The sequence below is a fragment of the Ictalurus furcatus genome, chromosome 16 (assembly GCF_023375685.1).
Source record: "Ictalurus furcatus strain D&B chromosome 16, Billie_1.0, whole genome shotgun sequence".
Lineage (NCBI taxonomy): Eukaryota > Metazoa > Chordata > Actinopteri > Siluriformes > Ictaluridae > Ictalurus > Ictalurus furcatus.
Genome location: NC_071270.1, coordinates 1,268,266 through 1,287,970, shown reverse-complemented (window position 1 = coordinate 1,287,970; position 19,705 = coordinate 1,268,266). Strand labels below are relative to the sequence as shown.

The 19,705-nt window shown below is 43.9% G+C and overlaps 1 protein-coding gene across 2 annotated transcripts in view; it reads right to left on the bottom strand.

The window, feature by feature from the left end:
* unc5cb (unc-5 netrin receptor Cb) overlaps nt 1-19,705 on the bottom strand; it is a 147,509-nt gene that overhangs the window by 22,583 nt on the left and 105,221 nt on the right. The window contains exons 5-8 of one of the 2 annotated variants that reach the window (XM_053645279.1): nt 11,565-11,745; nt 9,345-9,512; nt 7,785-7,949; nt 2,385-2,444 (exon numbers count right to left, since the gene is read on the bottom strand). In XM_053645279.1, coding sequence (XP_053501254.1) covers nt 2,385-2,444; nt 7,785-7,949; nt 9,345-9,512; nt 11,565-11,745 — 574 coding nt within the window. The remainder of the gene's footprint in view (nt 1-2,384; nt 2,445-7,784; nt 7,950-9,344; nt 9,513-11,564; nt 11,746-19,705) is intronic. The other variant, XM_053645280.1, reaches the window with a different exon arrangement.

Genomic DNA, 19,705 nt, shown 5'->3' with positions numbered 1-19,705 from the left:
GGTGTTCGAATGCCACCGGGGCGACGGGAACGGTTCTCGTTTCCCAAACACGGAGCGGTGCCGATGCCTACATGAACAAGCGGGTAAGGGCTATTGATTCCTCCATCAACCTTAAATGGGACATAATCAACCCCTCGTGTGTGGCAGGGAAAGGCTGAATGGATTCGTGCGCCCGATTCTGTTATTTGCGCTCGCACCGGAGCCAGAAGTGGAGAGCAGGATTGTGGGAGTGCATAAATTAGCTGTGCACTTAAACAGTAACTACTACAGAGTCGATATCTGTAGTTGTACTCATGAACACTAGGTGGCAGTAGCAACCATAAAAGTCGATTTGTACTGTAAGTGCTGCATATCATAGACTTCGAAAACGCGTATTGTCCTGTAAACCAAGCTTCCTGCAAATGCTTAATGGTGCGTTACGATGAAGCTTTAATGGAAAACTTGGGGTGGAGGATGAACACATTTGGTTAACATTTAGAGTAAATGATGAGCGCTCTCGCTCACATTTTCTATCACGGGCCTTTCTTTTGTTTTTTTTTTTTTTGGCCTCTCGAGGCTGCTCGGATTCGCTTGTAAATAAAGAGAATCTGAGTGCTGGTCCTCGCTGGCTTTAATTGCTGTAACGTTCCAAATTAATCTTTCTTAATGGGAGTCTTGCCCTCTAAACCTGACTGCTCTGACCTCTAACGCCACACTCCTCTCACTACTCACACTCTGGACCTTACATGGTCACGGACTCAATCGGATACGGATCAGATTAATCGTATGCCTGCCCCCCCCCCGAGTCATCTGGAAACAGGCTGTATTCTACGATGGTGCGGATAAAGGTGGTTGTGAGCTTCTGCTCCTGACTCATGGTGCTGATTTGGTCACATGACGCAGCAGGAACCGATCCATCGATCGCCCTGTGATCCCAGTAATCCGGCGGAGGTGACGAGAGCGGTGTTGATTATCTACCACATTTTAAGCCTAATCAGTCCAACGCTTTCTGTAGAGATTATGAACCAAGAGTCAGGTTTTGGTTACGTGTAAGCTACTTTTGAGTCTGAAACGCTTTGTATTATGAATAAACTCCATAATACGCCATTACACCTTAAAAGCCTGTTCACACCAAGAACGACAACTACATTAGTGTCCACACCAACACGGGATGTCTTTCTGCTGCGGTGATGTCATCTGCTGCTTTCAATGCTCCAGCTCTTTAAAGCAGGACGGATTCTGATTGGCTGTCATTGTGTTTATCATTCATCAGCTGGGAAAAAAGAATCCCTCTGAAAGCGATTCCAACGATATGGTATCTCCGTGCCCTTATCGTTACAGCTGCGGTACGGACTCCGCTATTCTTGTATATTTAGAACGATTTTTAGAACGATATCTTTATCGTTACGGTCATAGTTATCGTACTTGGTGTGAACGGGCCTTTACAGTGTTTAAAAAAAAAACGACTTTAAAAAAACAACAAACAAACAAACAACATATCCGAATAAGCAGCTCAAATCTCGGCCCAGCTGGGAAACAGAGTACACAGAGAGAGAGAGAGAGAGAGAGAGAGAGAGAGAAGCAGAGAGAGAGAGAGATAGAGAGAGAGAGAGAAGCAGAGATAGAGAGAAAGAGAGAAGCAGAGATAGAGAGAAAGAGAGAAGCAGAAAGAGAGAGAGAGAGAGAGAAGCAGAGAGAGAGCGAGATAGAGAGAAAGATAGAGAGAGAGTAATGAAAGTTTAGAGATTATGATCTGAATGCGGCTTTGCTGTAAAACCTCCCCGTGGTTATTTAACGTATATCTCTTCAGCTCTGCAATCTTCCACGCACACGTCTGATGATAAAGGAGGCAAAGACGGCGGGGTAAAGGGTTTGGAGGGGGTTTGCGAATGTATCACTTAGATTAATACATTTCTTTGAACATGAGTGATCGCAGGTAGAGGCAGAAAGAGAAATAATAGTCTGGAAATGAAAAAAAATAAAATAAAAAATAAAATAAAAAACAAACACGATAGGGTTATTGAGCGGTGGGCTCCTGAGTGTGTGTGTGTGTGTGTGTGTGTGTGTGAGGATGGTGAAAGAGTCGGAGCTCGTCTTCCTCAGCCAGTGATCACAGCAGCCGAGTGTGAAAGAGGCACGCAGTGCAGCAACCGCTGCCCCCGGGCGAGAGAGAGAGAGAGACAGAGAGAGAGAGAGAGAGAGAGAGAGAGAGAGAGAGAGAGAGAGAGAGAGAGAGAGAGACTGGAAAATTCTATCACTCTATTAACACATTCAGTGGATGAAACAAATGCAAAAGTAAAGGTGAGATGAAGGAGAGTGGATGAAGCATTGAAAGAAATAGAAAAATATGAGTAAATATAGAAGGAAGAGGTGAATAGGAAAAAAAAAATCAAATCAAAACTCACATGAATATCCATAATCATCACTCTTGCCTTTTGGTTCAGATGACTTCTGATATAGGGAACCTTAGGGAGGGAAAAAAAAGGGAATTGGGGTGGGGGGTGAAAAAAAAAAATCAAATTTAACACAACTTTGACTGAACAAAGCTCAGACACGGAAACAAAGGCAAGAGTAATGGTAATGCAAAACAGCCATCCTTCTCCATTTGGTGTCACTTTCGCCCATCTCTCTGCTCTCGCTCTCCAGACGGATGAGTGCTGGGGGGGGTATTTTTTTTGGGGGGGGGGTTGTCTGGATAGCGAGAGCCAATGTCACCATCCGTCAGGCACGTTTTAGTGCTTCATTAGGACTAATGATCGCATGCAATGGATTGTCTTAAGCTGATAAACAGTCTCCGAGTCAATGAGTCAAAGGCACTTAGGGCCCAACATCTGCCAAGGAGGCCCTGAGAAATCGCTCCTCTCTTTTCTTTTCTTTTTTTTCTTTCTTACTCTCTCACTCACTGTGTGAAGGTGGACGCCATTAGCACATGGGCCTCTCGCTAATGTAGCATGCTGGAAAGGGTGCTAAATCAAATCGGCGCTGCCTAGAACAGGCAAGCGATGGGGCCTGACAAGCTCGATATCTACATAAACTCAATGAGAGAGAGATAGAGGGAGAGAGAGAGAGAGAGAGAGAGAGATGCTCAGGATGCTTATTATATTATACAGATTATAATTTTAATGAAAAAAAAAAAAGGGCACAATGCAACATAAAGTGACCGGAGAAACTGAGGAAAGAAGAGAAATGGAGGAAACCCCCCCCAAACTTTTGTGCAGATGCCGTCAAAATGGAAAGGCAGGTAGATATCATCGACAGACGGAGTAATCGATCGCTTGATGGATGTCGAATTTACTGCCATGTCATAATCAAACATGAAGGAGCGGGAGACGGGGTAAACTTTCGAGATCGAGAAAGAGACAGCTGGAAAACAGAGATGTTGGAGATGTCGGATATGGGATGAATGATATGACTTATGGCCAGAGCATATGTCTATGAAGTCAGATTCCACTGAGGGATCATCAGCTCTTTTTTTTTTTTGGTCCAAGGCAGCTGTATACACATCGTCTGTTTCTCACCCGTGACATCATGGACAGACAGGGAAGTGAAAAGCATCTGACATGAAGGAGATTAGGAAGGGCTCTGAATGGTCACGTCTTTCTAAACCGAAATCAATTCTGCTAGAAATGAAAGAAAACAAAACGGTGTGAAGCGTGTTAATAACGTGCCACTAAAACAGTGCGCCTCAGCGTCGATTCTACCGGAGAAACGAACAACGTTCTCCCAAAACACAGTCCTTCAGCCGGTGTCTTCATGACGGTCGTGAAGAGAGCTGTTGCTGTCACTAGCGTCACTCCCGTTCAACGTTCAAACGTTCAACCGGAGTGAGATTTTAAGGCCATGGCATATAACTTGCATCCTTTTCACACTCATCAAATCATTCAGTGAGAGCTCGTTAATGGGGGCGGAGTCATCCTGGAAGAGACCACACCCATTATGATTGAAAGGTCTCTTCATGGGATAAAGGTGATCAGTCAGGAGAACTTTGTAGTGGTTTGGAGTAACTCTGGTACGGTGGTTGCACGGTGGTTTAGAAGTTAGCAGGTTTGCCTCACACCTCCGGGGTTTGGAGTTCGAATCCCACCACCACTCTTTGTGCATGGAGTCTGCATGTTCTCAACTTGTTTTGGGGGTTTCCTCTGGTTTTCTCCCCCAGTCCAAAGACATGCGCTGTAGGTTGTAGGTTGATTGGCATTTCAAAATGGTCCGTTGCGTGTGAACGTGTGTGTGATTGTGCCATGTGATGGGTTAGTACCCCGTCCAGGGTAGTACCCCGTCCACCTTGTTCCCCAAGTTCCCTGGGATAGGCTCCAGGCTCCAACCCAGTGTAGGATAAGCGGTATGGAAAATGGATGGATGGATGGAAATAAACACTCGCCCCCCTATCATTATATTGTCTTTTTTGCTTCTATATGCGTGTCATTAAATATATATCAGGTCTTCCAGTTTATATGACTAAATAAGTTTCCACCAAATATCAGGTGATATTATCGGTCATACTCTAGCACAGTGCTGTTGCATTCTTGATTCTGATTGGTCAGAAGGTGTTGATTCATTTTCTATAACGGCAGCTCGGACGATAGTTCTCGTTCTAACCCGTCATCGTTTACAGAACGCGCATTTATTGATATTTGAGCACTTTGAGTGTCTAGTAAACATTTACGGAAGGAGTCTCCGGCGCCAGTGCTTTGTTTTACAGTAAGGTTTCGGACAGAGGAGCGTCTTCAGGACAGAGGACGGTGCACTTTCAGGTTCGACGAGGTCTTTATTAACGTCCTGAGAGAGGGGGAAAAAAAAAAAGAAAGGGTAGCGATGTTTTATAGATGTTTTGTGCTATTATTTTATAGGAGAATAATCCATTCCGGGTAACTACGGGGTTTTTTCTTTTCTTTCAATAACAGCAAAAATAACACCAATAACAGTTTGCCTTTATTTTGATATTCTAATAAAACATCATCAGACAGCTCAACTTGCATAGGAAACAAAAACCTCGGCAATACAGTCTGAGAAACAGGATTTTCTCTGCTGTACGTTTCTGCTGCAGCTGCAGCGCTCGGGAAACAGCTTGTATTTGCCTTTGTGTTTGTGTCTGTCTTGCCCTTTCTGCGAGATCGATATGTCAAGAAAATGTCATTTGTCTGTGGGTTGAGTAATCAAAGCCCTCAACAGGAACATCATAACAAACACAGACTGCTGAAGAAGCACAAAAAAAAAAAAGTCTGAGTAGGAAATCTAAAGCAGATATTTAAGTCTATATCTCAGAATAACAGGACTGCGCATGCTATTTAAACCTGAAACACAACAACGCAGGAGCGAGTCTCTCTAGCACGTAATTTGAGAGGCTCACAAGCAGTCTGCATGCTCTGAAGTGCCTTCTGGGAAGAGGAAATGTAAAATTCTATATAAGTGATTTGTAGGAACGGCGAAAGGCTTCTGCTCAGGGTGAGATCAGGGTCCATCTGGAGCAGTGCGAGTTCACATATCACACACACACACACACAAAAAAACCCTGTTCGCAATGATATCTGCAATAATGTGAGCTTTTAGAGAATGTGGATTTCTCCTAAATGCACAGTGAAACGGTCATTAGCACGGACATAAGTGGTTTCACCCTTTTAACTCGGGGAGAGCGGAAAAAAAAAATCAATCAGGGGAAGTGAGCCTAAATCTATATCGTTATGGGTTTTATATTCTCCACAAACTGCTCATCAATCTGACACGGAACTAATGCTTTCGTTAAAAAAAAAGAAAAAAAATGATAAAAAAAAAAACAGAACTGCGAGAACAGAGAAGAGCATCACACACACACACACACTCACTCACACACACACACACACACACACACACTATAAATCTCACATCTTGAAACGCAAGGCTGCTTTTTTTAAAATTTATTTATTTATTTATTTATTTATTTATTTATTTATTTATTTATTTATTTTTAACGCGAGATGATTACGGTTTTATCGATCCGCCGAGATTCTTCTAATCAATAGGGTCACCGATATTGTCTCATTTACATGTAGAGGCTTTTCAAATTAAACTGACTAAAATGACTAATCATGCATTGGATTTCTTAATGTCATTAGTGTAATTCGGGGTGTCCTTTTAATCAATCGGCCTTTTGAGCGGTGTAATAATTAAAGCCTAAGCGCAAACGTGCCAAACTTGAACGAATAATATGAAAGTAAAAGTGCTTTCAAAGTCATCGCTGTCTCATGTATCGAATACGCTTTCGGGCCGAGAGTCCAAGAGGCTGAGAAACGTGACTGTACGGTATCAGTATCGTGATAAATGACACCGTAACGTGATGTTCAGACAGGAGAATCTATTTAGCATTAACCGTTGTTATCCTGCGATGGACTGGCGTCCCAAGCAGGATGTTTTCCCGCAGTAAGCTCAGTGTTCCTGGCATAGAACCCGGATCTAATGCAAAACCGAACCAACAAAGCGCTTACTGAAGGTGAGTTGAACTTAAAATTATTATTATTATTATTAATAATAATAATAATAATAATAATAATAATAATCCTTTCTTTGGCTCTGCTGTTTTTCTGGCACCTGCTACTGTTTTTCTGCTCACAGGAATTTATGTTAATGCATTTCACAGAGTGTGTGTTTTGTTTTTGTTTTTTTGTGTGTATTCCGTGTAAAAATGCCAGTTCAGGAAAGAAGGGCTATGAGCCTGGATTAGATTAAGAAGAAAAAAAACCCAAAACATATAAAAAAAAAAAAACCGTGCATAAACCAAACAATGTTTTACATATCTTCCAGCAGCACTTCAATATAATATAAGCAAGGCAATGTTTTTACTACATGCAGCCAAATATATAAAACAAATCAAATCCATCCATTTTCTGTATCATTTATCCTACACAGTATTGCGGAGGAGCCTGGAGCCTATCCCAGGGAACCTATAGTACGACATATATCTTTGGACGGGAATCGAACCCCCCCCCCCCCCAACCCCATAGGAGCGAGGCAAACGTACTTCAGCACCATTCCCTCCTATAAAAATAAACACATAATACACAAAACTTCTGCACTCATTGCAATTTTCCTTCGCAAAACACATTCTGGTTTTGCAAACTGTTATAGATTGATGGAATTATTATAGAGAACTAAAAAAAAAATTTTTTTCCCCCCCTCGTTCTTTTAAGTTTTAAAACACTGCCAGTGTGCAGCAGAGGTAAGATTTATTTATTTAAAAAAAAAAAAAAAAAAAAAAAAACTTGTCATCTTGTCAACACTTATAATTTGCTCCGCTGAACCAAAAAAGGAAATAAATAAAAAAATGAAAAAAAAAAAAAATCAAGTGTGAGACTTTTGGCGCGACTCCTCCGTGGCCCCCTGTCTCCTTTCCATCTCGCGTGCTGCATTTCATGGTTTTTAAATTAGACTCCGGATCATAGTAATCACTGAAACTTCTCTCTAAGTACAGTATAATCGCTTATCGTTATTTTAAATATAGCTCCTGAATGGTGGGTCTGTGACAGGGGTAATTACTTTCTGCATTGCCGCGTAGGCTGAGCCGTGATTTAACACTCCTGAGTTCTATATTTAGTCTCCGTGCTTGGTTTGACTAAACAAAAGGTTTGGATTGTTTTCTAGCTACGGATCATTTATCTATCCCACATCCAATATCTATAGATCTGCTTTATTGCTAGTGGTAGAAAAAAAAACAACAAGGAAATGAGAAATTATAGAGAGAGAAATGAGGTTTAATAAACTTTCAAGAGGATTAAACAGTCGCAAAAAAGTGAGCCGAGGACGAAGAAGCGAGACGGAGTAAGATCGGTACTCACTCTGCATGCACAGGCCGTCGGTACAGTTCTTGGATTGGAGCACCATGCCCTCGCAGTCCTTGCCACCGTTTTTCGGCGCCGGTGCACTGCACTCTCTCCTCCTCCAGTGGGTGCACTCTGTCCCGCATGTTGACCATTTACTCCATTCAGTCCACAACCCGTCCACTGAAACATACAGCGTTTTAGCATCTTTGCTCAGACTTCAAGCAACCGCTTGTACACGCTCTTCTCTAAAATTGTAACTGAAGTCAGTCTACAGCGTGATGGAAATCACTATCCACTAGGATACGATCGAACGCGCAGAGAATGCGTTCTAACCCGATTCTCACGATTCGTTCCACAGGGTATCTGGTTGAGACGAGACGAGCAAGGAGGTTTAATCTTTCAGCCAGGCACGAGTGAACGATCCGGTACGAAGCACGCAAGTCCACATTCGTTAACATTATGTTACGGCATTCGTTCACTCATCCTTAGTAACCGCCTGGTCAAGTCTGTCGTGGTTTACGTTAGGGTACTAGTCTGTTTATATTTTGCAACACAGAATCATGCACATATCACACTGACACTGCTGCCATTTCGACCACTGTTTCTTTTGTCTCCCCCCAGTGTTTACAGGGTTTACAGTTGTGGTGGTGGTGGTTCATAACATAACATCTGACCCCCTTCGTACTCACCATGAAGTTATTATATTCATCATCAAACTCTTAGCTTACTTAAACGATTCGCCTGCGCGCCTGCTCACTTGAATTGAACGGGTTTTAATCCGAACTCATTAGGCTCGAAAATGGATAGAAATAAATAAATAAATGAATGAATAAATAAATAAATAACGGCGACTCGGACCTAATTTGTCCCGTCAGTGGAAAATTGATTAAATGTCACGTGATTAAAAAAGGCCTATAGCTCTAAAAATAGACATAACATTATTGCATGTACATAAATAACGAGCCTAATATTTGAGCAGTGGAATAAATCTGTACTGAGGTGGGCTGTGGATTTCTTTTACAGTTAAAAATGGGAAATTCTAATTAGGCACGTATTTATTTTACAGTCTGATTCTTTCATTTACAGTCCTATTCAAGTCTGAGAGAGGCGTGTAAGCATGTAAAACTAAAATTTAGGCCTTTTGTGGGTTTTTTTTTGTTTACTTATGATGTTTTGTGTTGGGATTAACGGTGATTACACTGTAAGAAAGCATAAGAAATTACAAGTCTTTAAACGCTTTCTGACTGGCAGTGCGTCTGTCCCGGCTCTGCTGATGACAGTCCGCTATTAAAGTAATATCTGGTCATTAGTGGTTCTATGGACGTTTCTGTCCGCTAATGGATAGGGATCAATTGTGCCTAGTAAGAGATTGGCTCCACTTTGCACTGTGACCTATAAAGTAGGTGAGAAAATGGCCGATATCTGCAGGTATGAGGGAGGAATATCTAAAGTGAAGATATATGATTTGCGGTTATGGATAAAAGCTCTATAAACCAAGAAAGAATCTGAGATCACTTCAAGATTTCCACTCTGGACAGAAATCTAGAGATCAGTAGAGTTAATTGGGAACGGTACCTGGACATAACGGATTGCAGGCCAGTTTCTGAATGGCTTGGCCTTCGCATATGGCTCCCCCGTTGAGGGGTGCTGGGTTGGTGCAGCTCCTGGTCCTCTTCTGGAAGCCTTTCCCACAGCGACTGTTACACACTGACCACTCGGTCCATGTCGACCAGCCTCCGTTCACTACCACAGCAAAACAAGAACCAAAAAGTTTAACTTGGATAAACTTTAAATGCTTGGCAGTAACGAAATCGCTTCCATTTGCTATTCATTATGCATTTTTTCCTCTGGTGAGAACAGAAAGAGAAGACAGAGAATGTTTTCTGTTGCAGTGGCTATTTATGTACAATTGCTATGGCTCCTGAGACAATGGCAAAAATCCATTTCACTCATCACAGTTCGAGAGACTGCGGCTGGGAAACACATTGCGGCTTTGGACTTCTAATGACTTGGCTTTTTCTTCAAGATGTGAGGAGGAATGCGCTTTTGGGTTAAACTGGAATGAGAGTCTTGAAGAAGTCAAAGCAGAGCAGTTTCTTTTTTTTTTTTTAATCCTGGGTTTCTCTCATTTCTTCAGAAGCTTCTTCTTGTGGTCGTGCTAGAACTTCTGTGAGTCTGATCTTCCCTCCTGCTGTTCCTGTTCTAATCAGAAGATGAGTCTTTCCACTCCTTATCTTGCCCGGATTGAGCTCTGGTCTCTCCGGAACGCCACAGACATGCCTTGCAACATGGGCACTGCAGGAAGATAGATTGTGGCGCATTCTTTGGAGGATGAGCCGACTTCAAAGCCCCTCCGTGTTGCTCTTGTGGTCTGCATTTTGAACTACAAAGACAGGCCTGAATATTCTGGCCCCATGGTCCCCCCAAAAAAAAAAGAAGAAAAGAAAAGAAATCCAGCCCTTTTTGCAAATGCTTCTTTTGGATTTGCCTGAGCCGCACATGATGAAACCTCCCGTGTCTTTATTTCTCTGAGTAGTAACAAAGAAAAGTATAATGGCAATGGAGAGGAAAGAACTTAAAATAATAGCGCAGGGATAATCCCCAAGCTTTCAGTGCCACGGTAGTGATTTAGAGCTCCGTTGTGGCTTCAGACAGGAAGTCAGAAGTGAGAGACCAAGGTGAAACTTGACCCCGGTGACATTAGCGGTTGCTGAGAGCCACCAACCACCACAGGCATATCCAGAGGGAGGGAGAAGGAATTCTGATAGACTTCTGGATCTCATCTTAGACAAACAACAAAGGAGCAGTCGGATGACTAACAGCAATGCCCCCATTCCCTGATTCCGACCAGAGTGAGAGTTTATTCAGATGTTTGTGTCTGTCGGACAGTGCGACTGTTAAGCTCAGCTGTATCCTCTCTCAAGTGTAAGTTGCTTTGGATAAAATCATCAACCAAATGAGCAAAAGTAATCTCTTTGCTCTGTCTTCCGTTTGAAACTCGCATTTGCAGCTCAGGCTGAACTCCTCACCAATTTTGCCCCTTCCACCACTTCCAAAGCACAAGCCTCCTCAATTCCCCTCAAGGAGGTCATTTATTCTTCAAGCTAGACCCAGGAGCAATTCCAGCAAGTCTCCAGCTGAGGAAAAGAAGGTGATTTATTATGGCTAGGGAGAGTGAAAACTACCGGTTGCAGGATTCTAGAATCTGATGTGAAGGAAAACCAACTATGATAGCAGCGGGTGGCAAGCTCTGACTTACTGAAGATTTTCTCCTGCGTGAGAGAGAGAGAGAGAGAGAGAGAGAGAGAGAGAGCCTTTGTCTTTTACAGCTACGGCTCTGCCTTCCTAAAACATCATCCTAGCATTGGAAACGTGGCGGGGTTGCGTTCAGTGGAGAACTTCCCTCGTGTTTTTCTCGTTCTTTAAGACTGCGAGGAATTGCCTGAGAACTTCGGCAGGGGGTAGTTCCAGCTTGTCAGCACATCTAACACTTCTTAAGAAGAAAACTTCTTGCTCTGGGGCGCGGCGAGGTGAGATCAGACTCGGGGGGGCAGGGGGGGGGACGGGACAAAACAAAAAAACCCAAAAACGTATGATGAGATAAGACAAAGGTGCTTAGAGGAGTAGCAAAAACAGCCTGTCAATACAATAAAGATTTGATCCTAGCCACTCATCTTAAACTCTTAGTTGATCAAAGTGCTGTCGGTGATGTCTCTGTATCAAAAACCAAGTACGTCCTTAAAAATATCAACACAACAAACCAAAAGGAAAAAAAAAGAAATCTATTAACATTACCATAGACTATGACGGTGGCCGTGGTGCTCCTCCTCTTGGCCACGATGTTCTTGGCTACACAGGTGTAGTTAGCGGTATCGGACAGACGAGCCTGTTTGATGATCAGGTTGTGGTCGATAGTGATGTAAAAGTTCCGATCGTCTGCAGGGTCGATGACCTCTTCGTTCTTCAGCCACTCGACCTGCAGATATAAGACGGCAAAAACGGATCTCAGTCAGCACCAGGCGCTGCTAATGCACAATAGAGACGTTCTCATATGGACATTTTCATATGGACATTTTTATATCGATCCAATTTGCCTCCATAAATCAAAGTGAAGCGTTTAAAGGCGCATTTGCACATAGCCCCGGCTTACATTTCAATAAAGTCCAATAACCGCCTTGGTGTTTATGCCTGCTAAGCCTGAACTTCTATAAAACGTCAATACCCATCATGTTCTCTTTTTATTCGCCCTGAACAGAAGAGATGTTCAGGAGTGAAGGAAAAACAGTGTTATTCTTGGACCTCCTCGACCTTTCCTTATGAGTTCCTACTTCCCGGTGATGCCGATATTAGACCTGAGGTCATATCCAGAGAGTGTGTAACTGTTTGGAGGTTTTATTTGACCATAAATCAAGCTGATTTTTTGCTGCTCGGCCCTCTAGAGGCAGCGTTACAGATTGTAGCTAGTCAATACAACGCTAGACCTGAGACAGCTGAAATCTATGGCGAGTTGCTACCGTGTGTCTCCGGAGGCTGCTTGGTCAAACTGCATGCATACTCCGTTCAATGAGTGAGGAGAGGAGGCAGCGGACACGTCCAAACTGCTGACCATTACGGGTCATCACTAGGGCTATATATTGCTTTAGAGAGCAGGGGATGGTTAGGACTGTAAAAGCTTTCAGACAGTACATCTTCTAGACTTTTTTTTTTTTAACAAGAGAAAGAAGCAGAAGAAGAAGAGTTACGAAGAGAGAGATTTAGCCAAGCAAGGTCATATAGTTGTACAGACAGTTTAACTGAATTATAAAAAAAAAAAAGGAAACATCTTTGGATTTTCCGAGGACAATAGGAGGAATTAACGCCTGTCGGAACCTGTTGGGCTTGTTTTATTCTCTTGTAATATGCAGGATCCTCTCAACTGTCGACTTTAATACCCAACAGCATGAAGCAGTTATCGATAAAATAGGTTGCGGCAGCCGTCTTGAAATAAGATTACTGACTGTCACATAATGGCACACTTTAGAAAAGTATTTCTATACTTAGAACATTCACAAAATTTCAAAAGATACCTTAGAAAAACTGATTTGTAATATTCACAACATGCAATGAATCGAGCAACTTTCCGGCCCTGAATTTAGCTCCGCCCCCAGTTCTTCAGGTCTCCATAGTTTCCTCACAGAACATGGGGAAGTTTGGGTGGACATGGAAGGTTTGTTGTTCTCACTTATAATCCTAGTTTTAAATCAGTTATTTATTTATTTTGATGATTTTGGTGTTTTGTGTCCAGATGGAAGCGGAATCGTTTTATTTCTCGGGGTAGTTTGCGAGGTTCCGTGCAAGCATCAGACAGATGTGAAAGAAGGTTCAAGATTCAAGGTCCAAAGGTTAAAGAGTAACTTTCTTGCCTTTTGTAATCTTTTTTCCCCTCTGCTCATAGGAATAGCATTAGGAGTCTATAAAAACTTGATACGTTGCTAACAAAAACGCTTTTGTCCTGCAATTTGGCAATTCAGGAAGTAAATCAATCAATCAACCAACCAACCAATCAGTCAAATCAATCAGATGAGAGGGGGGCACGGTGGTTTAGTGGTTATCAGGTTTGCCTTGCACTTCTGGGGTTGGGGGTTTGAATCTGCCTCCGCAGACTTGTAGACAGATGTGTAGACTTTGCATGTTCTCCCTGTGCTCTCCGGGTACTCCGGTTTCCTCCTCCAGTCCAAAGACACGAATGAATGAATGAATGAATGAATGCGTGTGTGGTTGTGCCTTGAGTTCCCTGGGATAGGCTCCAGGCTCCCCCGCAACCCAGCGTGCGGATAAGCAGTACGGAATACGGATGGACAGATGGAAATGAAACGATAATATATATATTTTTTACATGGATTTATACTGTGCATGTCACGTTTATCTACAGTTGTTATTATTGAGACACTCGGTGGCTTTTGAGGCGGGTATGAAACGATTTAGGCATGCAGTTTCATTTCCTTAAGATATAATCCGGCTGGACAAGTGATAATGCACGTAACCCTGCTTTGGAAATAGCATTCAGCACTACAAACTAGAGAAAGTAACGCAAGATTAAAAGCATGATATAAAAGTGAGAGGCCGGCTGCGGCGACTCTACAGCGTTCTGAATTCGCGCTACTTCAGATGGAAAGTGCTGGCTGAGAAGGCGCGGCCCCTCGGCGTGAGCAACAGCTGAGCAGACACATTCATTGCTGACCCGGTTTGATTTAGCAGGACACTAAAAATACCATTCTGCCTCGCCAAGTCATTAAAGGGATCAGCTTGTGATAAGAGCAAACTCTTGCATATAATGTGCAATTTTCAATTTTATCGCTTCCCATTATTGTTTATAAATATTTAATAGGCTTGCGTGCATGTGTGTGTGCGGGCGTGTGTGTGCTCTCGGGCAAGGCTGACTGGACGCTTGCTTCTGAGATGCTGGTGTACTCCCTTAACGCTAGGATTGATAACATCCCCTATAGGCTCATCCATTTCTGAGCACCATTCTTCCTGTTCCACACTGCACACTGTCACACGGTGAGGACAAGCCGGAAGGCTGAGGGTTTAGTCCACCGTGCCTATTATAATAGAAACTAATTACACCTAACTACAATAGTTTAGGACTATGCGTCATTCTCAAGTCATCAGATCAAGTTAATATTTGTAAAACGACGTTTTTTTTTCTTTTTCTCGTGGTCATTTTTGTAGCTCATTAAGTAGCGGGCATGTTGGCTATTAGGTGCTTCCGGTCCGATTATATCAGAAACTTTTTTCAGTTTGCTGAATATCCTGGGATTTTACACAGAACGGTTGTGAAAAACAAAACAAAAAAAAAACAACATCCAGGTGGAAACGATTGTTCTTGAGAGAGGTCAGTGGAGACTGGCCAGACGTGTTAGAGCTGACGGGAAGTCTATGGTAATTCGGAGAACCACTCTTTACACCCACGGTGAGCTGAAAAAAGCGTCTCAGAACGGACAACGCGTCAAAAGCATGAAGTGGATGAGCTACAACAGCAGAAGAACACGCACGTGAGGCTACAGTCGGGCACAGGCTCACCAAAACCTTGGGTTACTGATCGGAAGGTCAGACCCCAGCACCACCAAGCTGCCTCTGTTGGGCCCTTGAGCAAGGCCCTTACCACTCTCTGCTCCAGTTGGCGCTGTATCACGTGCTCTGACCACAGCTTCTTAACAAACTGGGATACGCGGAAGAAGAATTTCAGTGTGCTGTAATGGATGCGTGACAAATAAGTGCTTCTTCTTCTTCTTTTGAGTTTGGCTCTTTTTTGTGGTTTCTTCCTCACGCTGTCTCCGGACGTTTTTCCTCACCACTGCGGCCTCTGGCTTGTTCATTACAGACCTAAATCTACGCCTGGTTTCCTGTTTTCTGACAATGTTAGAAGCACTATATGAATAAAAATGAAGTGAAGTGATCATTTTACTGCCTCGGCTGAGATATAGGTCTGGCCCGGATCATAACACGACACGATGAACCTACATCTATTTATGGGCCATAAATCAGACCGAGCTGACTCCATAATAGACGCCTATGGATGTTTCCAGTCAGTCGCTGCTTTAGTCCCAGGATGCAGACAAAACGGAATACATCTGCACTCAGATGGCTTCGCTATACATTAAGGTAACATCTAAACCTAACGTCACAGAACTACGATGCAGACAACATAACGGCGTTAGCGAGAGGAAGTCGGATTGTGAGTGAAATCGATGAGGATTACGTATAAATCCACCGAGCACGAAGCAGCCTGAAGTGATTATATGCATCACTCAGTTTGCTAAAACAAACAGGCAAACACAAACCAGTCTGACGGGAAGTGGTTCGGTGTTTGTGTGTGTGTGTGTGTGTGTGTGTGTGTGTGTGTTCGTGATTGCTAGCATGCTGGAGCATGTGTTTATATGTAATGGTATGCCATTGCGTGTAAGCGTGTGTGTATCTGTTTGTGCGCCTCTAAAGAGAAGCCCTCAAAAACGTACCGTAACAGATCTAAATAATTGAAAACGCATGTGTGTTTGGACGCAGGTGCGTTTCAGGATTTGGAGGAAGCGAGTGTGTGTATCTCCGTGCTGTGTAATGCTCCGCTGCTGATTGGGGCACGCATTCCCCGCTGGCTCGCTGATCCTGTTATTTCTGCCACAGCTCCCTGAGGAGTTGCGAGTCCGACGTCGAGTCGGAAAGCAAAAAATTCCCTCCGCCTTCGCATGGGCAGCGGCGGAGTCGAGCACAACCTGTCGACGCTGACCCGAAGCCGATGGTTTTAAACGGCGAGAGCGCGAAGGCCATGGGCGCCGGCGTGAGGCAGCGTCTACCAGTCAGCGAGACGGCATGCCGGGCAGATATTGTGTTGCTTACAGTCGGTTTCTTTTCAGAGTTCATTCAGAGGCTCCGAGGCTTAACGCCAGCGTCGAATGAATGAACAACACGCGAGATAACTCGTTTAAAATTTAATACGGCAATGAAAAAGACAAAAGGAATGGCGCACTGGAGTGGACTGATGCTCTGTCTGGGAATCAAAAGGACGACGTGTTTTAAGTTGTAGTCTATTTATAACTGCACAAAAGAACTACCAGACTGTCAAGTCTTTCCTAAACCATACGCTAAGTTGGGGATGAAAAAACACTACAGCGCGTGCTGTTAGAGTTAAATACTCAACATTAGCAGCACGTCCTCATGGGTTTTATTCAAGTGTCTGCCTCGCACCTCTGGGGCCGGGGCTTTACATACAGCCTCCGCCCTGTGTGTTTGCATGCTCTCCACGTGCTTCAGGGGCTTACTAGGGGTACTCTGGTTTCGTCGGCCAGTCCGAAGACATGCATTGTAGGCTGGCAGGCATTTCCGAGTTGTCCACAGTATGGGAATGTGTGTGTGTGCGATGGTGCCCTGCGACGGGTCGATGTACCCAGGGTCCCCGGTGATAGGTTCCAGGCTCCCCCATGACCCCGTGTAGACCTCGGGTAGTATGACGGTACAAACCTGACAGCATTAACTGTTTTTTCCTGCCTCTCTAGATCCCAACATGTGACGAGTATGTGTATCGCTGAATTATTCTCAGTGTGAGTGCGTGTTTTTGATGGAACTGAAGTCATTCTTAAACACGTAGCGGAGCCACATCATGGCAAGTGGAAACTCTAACACGTACAAGCGTCACATAGCAACACACCCACGTGTACTCATGGCCGAGAACGGGGAAAAGTGTCGCTTTTCCGTCTTGTTTTGTCATGGCCCCATTCTCTCTCTCTCTCCCTCCCTCCCTCCCTCCGTCCCTCCCTCCCACACGACCAATGCTCAGCATCCACAGCCGTAATTGGCACGTTTCTTGTCATTAACAAAGAGGAAATTGCAACACGTCAATAAGCAGAATGTTCACCTGCCACAAAAAAAAAGAAAAAAGCCGCAAAAGAGGAAAATTAGTGGCGGGAAACGGCGAGAGCCAGACCAGCGCACGACAGAGCAGCGCCGTCTTCTGCTAAAGAGTGTGACGTCTTCATTTAGATAAGTTAGGAGACAGAGGAGAAAGCGGGCATTTGATTATTGCTTGCTCAGGCACTAATATTCATGCAGGAAATTAAAACAAATGGTCATTACACAAATAGAGAGAAACATTAGGAGCCAATTATTTTGTCCTAACTGCATCAAGCGAAGCAGACATCAATTTAATTTTGAGCACCTGCGAATGCTGGAGTATTTGTGTGTTTATGTGTGTGTGTGTGTAGGGTGATCCAATGATTGGGCTGTCATTTAGTGCTTCATAGCATCTAAGAAAACACGAATTGGACTATACACTGACCGACCACTTTAACACACCTGCTTATTCATGCAATTCTTCTTCTTCTTATTATTATTATTATCCATCCGTCCAGTTTCTGTACCACTTATCCTACACAGAGTCACGTGGAGCCTGGAGCTTATCCCAGGAGACTCAGGACACAAGGCGTGGGACACCCTGGACAGTGTGCCAAGCCATCGCAGGGCACAATCGCACACACTCACACACCCATTCACACACTACAGGCAATTTGGAAACGCCAATCCGCCTAGTGTACAACGCACGTCTTTGACCGAGACGGAGAGCCGGGACTCCTTCCATCAACGTTAAATAAAAGTCTCCTTCCAAAAACCTTCACCATTATCAATGACTAGAAGAAATAATCCGTTAAACAACACGTATGTAGATCCATTTATCGTTAGTCCACTGTGAGATTATGTTGAGCGTCTGCCCGTACAAGTCCCTGTGTATGAGCTATAGGAACTATAACATATTAGAACGAGCGCACTGATATTAACCCGTCGTTCATGTTCCGGCTGGAACTACTTTCTGAGATGGGCTGTTATACGAAAATAACGCATACCTCCTGACCAATCAGATCGGAGCAGCCGTTCAGCCGTGCTGTAATACTTCGTAAACCAGAGAGAGAATATAACGGGTTGATTTGATGCAATTCAATGCACACAATTAGTACTCATGACCCTTATGTGTTTCTGTATCTTCTGTATCAAAATACAACCTACTATACTGTCTGTGTGTGTGTGTGTATATATATATATATATATATATATATATATATATATATATATATATATATATATATATTATTTGGTGCATTCACGAGTGGCATGTATTAAGCCTCAGTGTGATTGAGTTAATGATGCAGATGAAGGCGAGCTCACATTAATATCTAATGAAGTGTGGCGACTGTTTTAAATGGCAGGAGCATTGAAATAATCTGTACACTGATCCGAACAGGAAGGCAGTCTGAATTCTCGGTAATACCCCCCTCCCCACCCCCCGTTCCGTTTCTCCGAGTCGAGTCTCGGTGTCAGTCGCGCCCTCCTTCTGCCACGAAGCAGACCGTAGTAATGTCTCCTCCAGGGTTTGACTTATGCCTCGGAAAAAAACGACATCAAAAACAGCAGCACTCTCACTAGCTCGCGATTTTGTGTGTAATGGGGTGGTGCGATCGGAGATGCTTTCCAGATGAAAGCGCCCAAAACAAAGAAATGAAATGAAAACATCGCGGCAATCTGCTCCCACTTTAATCGCCTCCATATTGCTGGGATTTGTGGGCCAGAGAGCGATGTGCATATGACATGAATGGAAGCACGCCGCAGTCGTCTCGCCCGCTCGGCTTCCCTTCTGAATAATTCACACTCGAGACGTGGATGGGGCTTATCGGTACGAGCCGGGCGAAATTCACAACAACCCTGTTTGCTTCGGGGGTGGGTGGGTGGGGGTGCTGTTGGGAGAAGGTGAGCTGAGCTAAAACAAAGCGGAATGCGACAAATCCTAACTACCGGAATAAATATTTCATGGGATATACTGTTCCTTTCTACCTCTCATATAAATGTGTTCATGGCTTTGTGTTCTTTTTCTTTTTTTTTTCGGGGAAGCTTGAGAAAATATGTGCTCAGTCAGAGAAGCAGAGATGCAAAACCCACAGTTATTCCGTAAACGCCAGGACACAGGAAGAGTGGGTGGAAAACTCTCTCTCTCTCTCTCACACACACACACACAGTGTGAGAGCGCGAGTGGGAGAGAGAGGTGATTAATAAGTGTTGTTAAAGCCAGGCGTGAGAGGCTCACTCTCTAGACTGAGGCAGAGAGAGACGGAGGCTCACCCACCAGGCCTCTCCGGAAAGCCCGTGCACAGATGTCCTAATTAACACTGAAGGTCGAGCGGACTGCTGAGGTGTGCCGAGACGGCCCCGCCTTCCTCTCGCTCGATTTTACACCATTTATTTTCATTCTACTCTCCTCAGGTGAGTAGTGATGCCTGTTACTACTACGGTGTGCCAGAGAGCCATCACTATACCCGTCCACTTCACTAAACATGAGTTCGTAAGAATGTCTCAGAGCATGGATTCGTCTCAGTGTTGGAGTTGGAGAACGCTGGGAAACGTGCAATTAGCTGAGAAAA